Source organism: Corvus kubaryi, unplaced genomic scaffold, assembly GCF_017639235.1.
Source record: "Corvus kubaryi isolate FWS band 111438036 unplaced genomic scaffold, C.kubaryi_AGA036_p1.0 37396, whole genome shotgun sequence".
NCBI lineage: Eukaryota > Metazoa > Chordata > Aves > Passeriformes > Corvidae > Corvus > Corvus kubaryi.
The window spans coordinates 1,062,413-1,071,661 of record NW_024581135.1 but is presented as its reverse complement, the minus strand read 5'-3'; the positions used below and the strand labels follow the sequence as shown (position 1 = coordinate 1,071,661).

The 9,249-nt window shown below is 49.4% G+C and overlaps 1 protein-coding gene across 6 annotated transcripts in view; it reads left to right on the top strand.

Moving 5' to 3' along the window:
• Positions 1–9,249, top strand: part of GALNT13 (polypeptide N-acetylgalactosaminyltransferase 13) — a 50,264-nt gene that overhangs the window by 22,239 nt on the left and 18,776 nt on the right. For all 6 annotated transcript variants that reach the window (XM_042040741.1, XM_042040740.1, XM_042040739.1 and 3 more), the window contains 2 exons: positions 140–310; positions 5,855–5,972. In XM_042040741.1, the coding sequence (XP_041896675.1) occupies positions 140–310; positions 5,855–5,972 (289 nt within the window). The remainder of the gene's footprint in view (positions 1–139; positions 311–5,854; positions 5,973–9,249) is intronic.

Genomic DNA, 9,249 nt, shown 5'->3' with positions numbered 1-9,249 from the left:
CCCTTCTCTTTTTCCCCTTCTCTTTTTCCCCTTCTCTTTTTCCCCTTTCTTTCCCTCCCAGCCAACCCCCCAACCCCTCCCACCTCCCACTGTGACCAAACACCACCATAACCCCCAGATTCCCGGTTTCTTTTCCCAGGAAAACCGTGGTGTGTCCCATCATCGACGTGATCAGCGACGACACCTTCGAGTACATGGCGGGCTCGGACATGACCTACGGAGGCTTCAACTGGAAGCTGAACTTCCGCTGGTATCCCGTGCCCCAGAGGGAGATGGAGCGCAGGAAAGGGGACAGGACCTTGCCTGTCAGGTCAGTGCCCCTCTGTTCCCACAAAATCCCCCCTGATTCCCAAAATCCCGCTGCAGGATCGCAGTCAGAACCGCAGGGAAGGCCCCATCCTGATGTGTCCTTGCTGCTGCAGCGTGGGGCTCGGAGCTGGCAAACCCCATTCCATCTTTTCCCAACGTTCAGGAATTGCAAATGTTCCTGCTTGCGCAGCTCCCTCTGTGAATTTGCTGTGAGTGGATTTTTGTTCCTGGTTTTTGGGAATTTAAGGCAGATATTCCAAAGGTTTTCAGAGCTTTTTTGAGTGTAGAACCCCGGTGATTTGCACTTAAATTCCTGGTTTATTGCTTGGAAAATAGGATTGATAACAGAGCACCCTGAGGGAAAAATGATCCAAGAGCGTGTCCTGACCTCTTCCATTTAATTGCTGGAATCATAGAGTGGAACAAAACCTCTCCCAGGATTGGAAATGGAGCTGAAAGGGAAAAAATGGAATAAATTCCTGGCCATGGGATGTTTGCTCAGCTCCAGTGGCTGCTGGGGCTTCCTGCAAAGTTCCAGAAAGGATGAAGAAAGGTTTCCCGAGTGCATGGAATGGTTTTAAATCCAGGAAGTGGGTGGAATTCCTGTCCTGCAGATGCCTGGAGCGGGCAGGTGGAGGGAGGGGCAGCTCAAGGGTCAGTGTGTCCAGGCAAGGAAGGGATGGAAGGGCAGGAAGAACCTTTCCAAATTGAAATTTGTGTCCCTGATTGTCCTGGAAAGCCTGGAATCAGGGAAAGGCTGATTTGGGGTTTATTCCCAGGAAAAGCAGGCAGGCCCTGGCCATCAGAGGCTGTTTTGGAGTCCCAGGAATTGTTTTCCTCCTGATCCAAAATCTCCCCCCTGGGCTGTGGATCAGGCCAGCAGCTCTTGATTACAGCTCAGGTGTGCACGGAAATTGGGAAAGTTAATTATCCTAATGAGCTGCAGAGCCGTGCTGAGCTCCATCCATCCTGGCTCTCCGGAACCCATTCCTGGGCACAGGGAATTTTCAAAGGAATGCAATCCCAGTTTTTATTTCCTTACCTTGAAATGGAGCAGGGCTCAAAAGTAGTCCTGGCTCAGACACAGAATTGACTTTTAAAATCAATAAATCAACCAAAAAAAAAAAAAGGTTTTTTTTAAAATTCCTTTTTTTTCCCCCATCAGTTTTTGCCTGGAATTTTGGGGGATTCTCTGGATAAAATCGGTGTTGGGAAGCAAAGGGGGCAGAGGGACGAATGTCACCTGTGCCACAGTTGCCACAAAGAGCTGAGAGTGAAGGGTTGGTGTTTTAGGCTGGATTAAATCCAAAGTCTTGGGCTTTAGTCCAGGCATTTCAGTCTTTGGTGTCAGAGAATGCCGGAATCATGGAATTATCAGGGTGGAAAAGCCATCGAGTCCAACCCAACAGCTCCACTGTGTTCATCGGCCCTGAGGTGTGGGGAACAACCCCAAATTCCACATCCAAAGAGCTGCATTCCACCCTCAGGCTGTGCCAGGTTGGATATCAGGAGGAATTTCCCCATGGAAAAGGTGCTCAGGCACTGGAACTGCCCAGGGAGGTTTGGAGTCCCCATCCCTGGAGGTGGGGATCAGGAATAGGTTGGACTCGATGACCTTGGAAGCCTTTTCCAACCTCAACAATTCCATGACAAAAATAGTATTTCACCCCTGTCACAAAGAGTTTCGGCAGCTGCCACTGAATATTCCAGGAAAAAGAGGGATGGAATAAAGCCCAGCCTAACCCCACAACTTAGAAGCAAATTCCGAGTTCAGTTTTTATTCCATGTTGCTTTCCCTGTCCTGTAATGTCATTCCAGCCTCGTTTTTATCCATCCTTTTGCTTTGTAATCAGTGGAACTGGGAGGAAATAGGAATATCCCTGGATTCCCCTTTGTCCGTGTCTGTTCTGGAATTGCTGCACCCAAACTCTGCTTCTGGACCATCTCAAATTCATGTAATCCACACAAATTCCACTCCAAAGAATTTTTCTTCTGTAGGAACAGGGATAAATCCTGACCTTTGCTCCCTAAATTTCAGATTGTAGCTCTTAAATTATCCAACCATGGAATATTTTAGATGGGATTTCTTATTTATGTGGGATTTGTTATCGGAGAAGGGTTTTTATGGAAAAAATGAGGATGGATTCCGAAAAAGAGCTGGTGGTGGGGCTGGACAGAGCTGAGCCATCCCATTCCCTGAATTATCCCGTTAACCCTGGTGGAATTAAAGGCAGGAAGTGCTGAACTCCTGGGAAAGGGTCCCTGACCCATTTTGGTCCATGGATTTGGGTAGTGCCGGAAGGTTTGCCAGGGGAATTTCAGGAGCTGATCCATCCTGAGTCATGGATCTGCTTTCCCTGGAATCTCCAGGGTTAGTGGGACAGGGTAATGAATTCCATGGCTCTGCTGTGCACATCCCAGGGCTCGTTGTGCTGCGGCACGGCCGGGAAGGAGCTGCAGCATCCCTTGGAAAAGATGGAGTGTTTGCCGTGCTTTTGGCAAAGGGAATGGCTGTGCTGAGCGGGGACACCTTGGACAGCTCCGTGCTGAGCCAGATTCCATCCTGGAATGCTGCTCCTGCTTTTCACACTCCCCATTTCTACCACTCTGCCCCTATTCCTTCTCCCGGGTTTTAATCCCAACCTCAGATCCCTTTGCTCCTCACTTTCTTCTCCCTTGCCCACCATGAACACCAGGTGGGAATGGCCTTTCCCCAAAATAATCTAAAATGGGATTCTATCCCAAGGAATCCCAGGATCTGTGAGGCAGCTGGAGCCTTTCCCAACGCTCAGAGGAGCTGGATGGAGGTGGGAAGTTTTTGGGATGGGGACTGGCCCAGGCACTGGATTCAGGTCAGGGCATCCATGGGGATGAGGCCATGGAAGTTGGTGCTGGTCAGATCCTGGAATTCCTTGGAGGATTTTGGATGTATTTCCAGTTTTTTTACCACCTACAGCAGGCTGGAATGTCATCACTGGAATGGCCAAGGCCAGGTTGGAGCAACCTGGGATAGTGGAAGGTGTCCCTTCCCATGGATAGAGGAGCTTTAAGGTCCCTTTGATCCCAAAGCATTCCATGATTCCATAATTCCGTGCAATGATCAGGAACAGAAGGAGCATCGGAACCTTGCAGTTCCTGAGGAGTCTTTGCTGAAATTCCAAACTGAGGGGCCATCCAGGAGAAACCCTGGAATTAAAGATTCTTCTGGAGTCAGAGCTGCTCCAGGCAGATATTCCATTCTCTGACTTCCACTGGGATCGCTTGGAATGTGTCTTCTCCAGAAATTCAGGAGGAGCTGCGGTTGGAGTGCAGGTATTCCCTGAGCCTTGGAGCGTGCAGAATTTCAGGGGTTGGTGTCGTGCTCCAAAGGTCCAGCAGCCCCCAGGGATTTGTGGCAGTGGCTTTTTAGGGAATTTTTTCTGGATAACAAAGACTATTCCCTGCTTTTGGCTGCACCTCAGGATTTTATCTGATTCCATGTGAATGCTGCAAATTCCGTTGTCACTGGGATAACTCCGGCTCTGGAGATGTTACCAATCCTTAGGCCTTGTCACAGTGGGGTATCCCTGTCCGGGTGAATTCACTGAGCTTTGGTGCTGAGGGCAGGGGAGGAAGGTGAGCGCTGGGGACGGTGGGTTTTCCTTGAAAAACGGTGGGAATTCTTAGGGGGAATGATGGGCAGCTGTTGTGGAAGAGGAAATACACAGCAGGCAAAAATCCCTGGATTTGTGGAGTTGGAGAAGAAATAAGGACCCCTCGGTGGCAGGGCTGTGTCCGGAGCACCGCTGGGCTCTGTGTGCAGGGAATTCTGCAGCCAGTCCACGTTCCCTGGGGGACACACGGAAGCTTCTGAAGGGAGATCTGATCCATGCCAGGCAATTCCATGGATGGCACCTCCCATGGAGTCCCTCTGGCAGCTCTTTCCTGCATTTTTCAGGAAGTGTTTGCTGCTGGGAGTTTGTTGTGTGTCAGCGTTTGCTCAGGGCAGGATCCAGAGGAGCTCCCCTGGAAGCTGAGGGAATGTGGGCAGGATTGCTGATGGGAATGCTGCACCTGGGTTTCTGACATTCCCACTGCCTTCCCAAGCAGGCTGCTGAATTCCTGGAGGGAGGAGCTCATCCTTGGCCTGCCAGCTGCCCTTACTGGTCCTGCTGTGGTGGCACTGGGATGGGCTGGGCTGGAGTCACGCTCCCAATCCAGGGTCACCCGCTTGGCCTCGGTTTGGAAGCTGAGCATGGGAATGTGGCTGATCCCTGATCCATCTCTGTGAGGGTGGGGAGGCCCTGGCACAGATTCCCAGAGAAGCTGTGGCTGCCCCTGGATCCCTGGAAGTGTTCCAGGCTAGGTTGGAATCACCTGGGATAGTGGAAGGTGTCCGTGCTCATGGCAGAGATGGAATGGGATAGGCTTTAACATCCCTTCCAACCCAACCCATTCCAGGATTCTGTGACACCTCAGTGCTCCCAGAGGTCCTCACCACCAAATCCCACAGGTTTAGGGATGCTGGGACCTCAGGAGATGGCGCTGGGATGAGCCGAGCCCCCAACCCCTTTGGCTGTGCTGGGACAACTCAGAGGAAAGCTGGGATTTGGGATTGAGTTGTTCCCTCCCAAATCCCTGTGCTCCCACCAGCTGGGCTGGGCATTCCTGTGTCGTGTAGGCTTTGGGTGCTGGAAAGCAGGGAGCAGACATTTCCAGGGAAATAGGCCATCCCCACACAAAGCACTGGGGATTTGCCTGTTGTAAGGATTTCTAATCCTGTTAGGAGAGGTTTTCCTGGGAATTTGCTGCCGTTTTGGGCTCCCTCTGAGGCAAAGCCAAGCCATTAAACTCCTCCCAAGCATTCCCGATTGGATTTGAAGTGCTGCTCACTCAGGAGGCCCAAAATTCCACCCACTTTACCCTCACAGTTCTGAAATAATCCATGGAAATTGAGGCAACCCTGGAGTGTGGCTGGGCCTGAGCTCTGTGGGTTTTGGGGAAGAGCAGGAAAAATCCAATTAAAATTGTCTTTATTGCTCCTTGGAGTGTGGCTGGGCCCAGGTTCTGTAGATTTTGGGGAAGAGCAGGAAAAATCCATTTCAATTCTCATTTTCGCATTATTTTCCCTAGAATTGCTGTGTGGTGCAATGTGTGAGGCACTGAAATCTGCTGCAAATTCCAGAGTTTCCTTTAAAAGGTCTTTTCTTCTTTCCATCCAACTCCTCCCAAGCATTCCCAACTGGAATTGGAGAGCTGTTCACTGAGGAGGCCCAAATTCCACCCACTTTACCCTCACAGTTCTCCTGAAATAATCCATGGAAATGGGGGCAGCCCTGGAGCGTGGCTGGGCCCAAATTCCGTAGATTTTGGGGAAGAGCAGGAAAAATCCAATTAAAATTCTCATTTTCCCCTTGTTTTCCCTAGAATTGCAATGTGTGAGGCAGTGAAATGTGCTGTAAATTCCAGAGTTTCCTTTAAAAGGTCTTTTTTCTTTTTTCTTTCCTTTCTCCCTGTTTTTTCCCCCTGTTTTCCTTTGTTTTTTTCCTGTTTGTTTCCCACCCAGGACCCCAACTATGGCTGGTGGCCTGTTTTCTATTGACAGGAGCTACTTTGAAGAGATAGGAACTTACGATGCAGGAATGGATATCTGGGGTGGCGAGAATCTTGAAATGTCCTTTAGGGTAATTCCTGTTTTCCTTCCTTTTCTCTTCCCAAAAAAAAAAAAATTCCCCCCTGTTTGTGCTGTCATTCCTTCAGGGAGCTCCTGCTTTAGCTGGCCTGCAAGTCATGGGTTAAATGGAATTCTTAAAATCTGGGGAAGCCTCGTCGGGGTGTTTTGGGGCTTTTTTGCTGCATGAAATGTTTTAATTTTGGGGGGTTTTTATCCCTGCAAAATTCCAGATATTTTAGTCATTCCTTCATGGAAGAAACGAGGTGCCCAGTGGGAATTTGATGTAAATTTATGTTTAAAAATGACATTAAAAATACGTTTTAAAGACGTTTTGGGAATGGTGACATCATGGACTTGCAAGTTCTGGCTGGAATTCTGGGTCTGTGCCAGGGGAATTCCACATCCTGCGGAAAATGCTGATATTCCTGCTGGGATAGGTGTGTGCCCCACCTCGGAGGGAAATCCATTCAGTCACTGCCCTTGGGATAGAAAGGAAAAGTGGGAAATTGAGGCTTTGCTAAGGAATGGCTGGAAAGGATGTTGGGAATGGGAATGTTTGAACTCCTCTGATGTGTCCAAATTTATGGATTGAATTCTGGGAATAACCCCTGGGATTCCTGCCTGGTCCCCACAGCACATCCTGGGAATGCCCCTTCCCCCCTTTTCCTCTCTTTTCCATTCAACCAGGACCATTTGCCATGCCAGGAACCCCTCTGAAGGTTATTAGGAAGCAGATTCTTCCAGGGAATTTGAAAGCTTTTCCAGGCCATTCCTCTGGACTTCAATTGTTCCCTTTGCAGGAAAATCAGAGGCTCTGTTCCCTTCCTGAGCCTGGATGCTTCAAATGAGGAGATTCCCATATTTTTTGGTGCTTTAACCCCTAAAATTCCTCCTTGGATGTGCCTAGGCCCCTGTGCGGGAATTCTTTTCCCTGGTTTTCCATGTTTCAGAGGAGATCCCTGGAGCAGAGTGGCAGGCACTGTTAAAGCATGAAAAATGTGCCTTTCCCACCCTAAACCAGTGAATTAATGGGGTCAGGAACAGAAATAAATCGGGATATTGCCATGGGAAGGCCAGGGAATCACCTGCTGCTGTCTGCTGGGATTTAGAGCCTCTGGAAGGAAATCCAACCGAAAATCCAGGGATATTTTGTGTCACTTTATCAGGGATAGCAAAGGGGTTCAAATCCCGGCTGAGGGAACAAATCTGTGGGAAGTTGAGAGCTGAGAGAGCCAAGGGATGGGGGAGGTTCCTGCAGCTCCAAAGTTGCCGTTATCCAGCGGGATTCGGGAATATCTCCAGTCAGGAAAGCACCGGGAGCAGGTCATGGCGTGGGAGATGACTGGGGTTGGAGTGAGGCACAGGGATGTTCCTGGAGCTGTTCTTGCATCCAGGATTTTATCACCAAGTGGGAGGGAGGAGGTGTGGGATTGGTCCAGAATAATGAAAATAACCTCCAAAAAATAAATCCCAAAAAATAACCCCAAGCCCCCATAATTCCCAAATCCTCAAAAACGTTACCCAGTGCCTTTGCTTTCCCTGGATCGTGTCTGACTGTCTCACCTGCATCCAGCTCCAGCACTATCCCAAAGAATAATGGAAAGGATTTCCAGCGGTTTTGCTCTCAGAGGCATTTCCAGGAGGAGCATCCATGGGGTATAATTGGATTATTTGGGGAAAATCCATGGTTTTTTCTTCTGGCTGCTTCTTGTTGCTGATGGGTCTTTAATGACTCCTTTTAGGAGTGTCTTTTAATTAGGGAAAAACAATAATAATTCCTGGCGGGAATCTCTTACAGCTCCAAGGGTTTGCTTTAGTCAAGGAAAACCTGATTTATTCCTAAACCTTATTTTTATTTATGGAATTACTGCAATTTTTAGTTTCCTGTTAAATTCTCCAAGTGTTTTTTTCCCCACTTGGAAAATGCCCTGGAAACTGGATGCTCCAAAAGGAATAACTATGGCTTTGGAAATGGAATTTAAAATAATCCATCTGTCAGAAAAAAAAAAAAAGATTATTCCTTAGGATAATCCAGGCAGGGCTGGGAAAGGGAATGTGAGCTCTGAGGGGGGTAGGATGGGGTTTATTTGGGATTTCTGGCACTGCTGGAAGTGCAGCAGGGACAGGGAAAAGGGGATTTCCCAAGGGATGTGACAGTGCCGAGTTGTTCTGATCTCTGGAATACCTGCTTTGGCTGTTGTGGGAATTGTGACAGGAAATGGATACGGAGCAGGAAGGGTTAATTCCTTTAGAATCCAGTCAGAATCCTGGCTCTGGAGCCGGGCTGGGAGAGCTGGGAATGTTCCCCTGGAGAAGGGAAGGACACAGGGAGAGCTCCGAGCCCCTTGCAGGGCCTGAAGGGGCTCCAGGAGAGCTGGAGAGGGACTGGGGCCAAGGCACGGAGGGACAGGACCCAGGGAATGGCTTCCCAGTGCCAGAGGGCAGGGATGGATGGGAGATTGGGAATTGGGAATTCCTGGTTGGGCTGGAATTCCCAGAGCAGCTGTGGCTGCCCCTGGATCCCTGGAAGTGTCCCAGGCCAGGTTAGATGGGGCTTGGAGCAGCCTGGGATGGTGGGAGGTGTCCCTGCCCTGGAATGGGATGGATTGGGATGGGATTTAGTTCCCCTTCCATTCCAAACCATTCCCTGACTCCCTGGAGTCAAACCAGCGAGGGATGAGTGCATTCCATAGTCCGTGTAGGGAACACAGTCCCTGGGTAGGGAATCCCTGAAATCCCGTAATCCTTAGGCAGGATGGGAACTTTTGGAAAGCAGTCACATTCCCAGGGAGTATCCCAGAAGTTTGATTTGTTTGGGATTTTTAAATAATATTGAAAAATCCCTTTTCCTAAGTGGAGGGTGCAGGTTCCCCCACACCCAATCCCAGCTGGCACAGGGATTGCTCCAAGGAGAGCCAAAAATGGGCTGGAAAAGTGTCCAGGAAGGGATATTTTAAAACAGTGGCGTGGGAGGAATTTCCTGCCAGCTGGAAGGGGAAAACAGCAAGGGAATGCTGGGAGTTGGGATGGAGGGCGCCTAAAACTGGCTGTCCTCCTTCCTGGCGTGTCCAGCTATTCCCAGATTGCTCCATGAGCACATCCATGGGGAATATTTCAGGATTTATTCCATGCTCCCAGGTCACTCTGGGAATACATCCCTGGGGTATATTTGGGATTTCTTCCATGGACACATCCCTGGGGTATATTTGGGATTTATTCCATGGACATGTCCCTGGGGTATATTTGGGATTTATTCCATGGACACATCCCTGGGGTATATTTGGGAT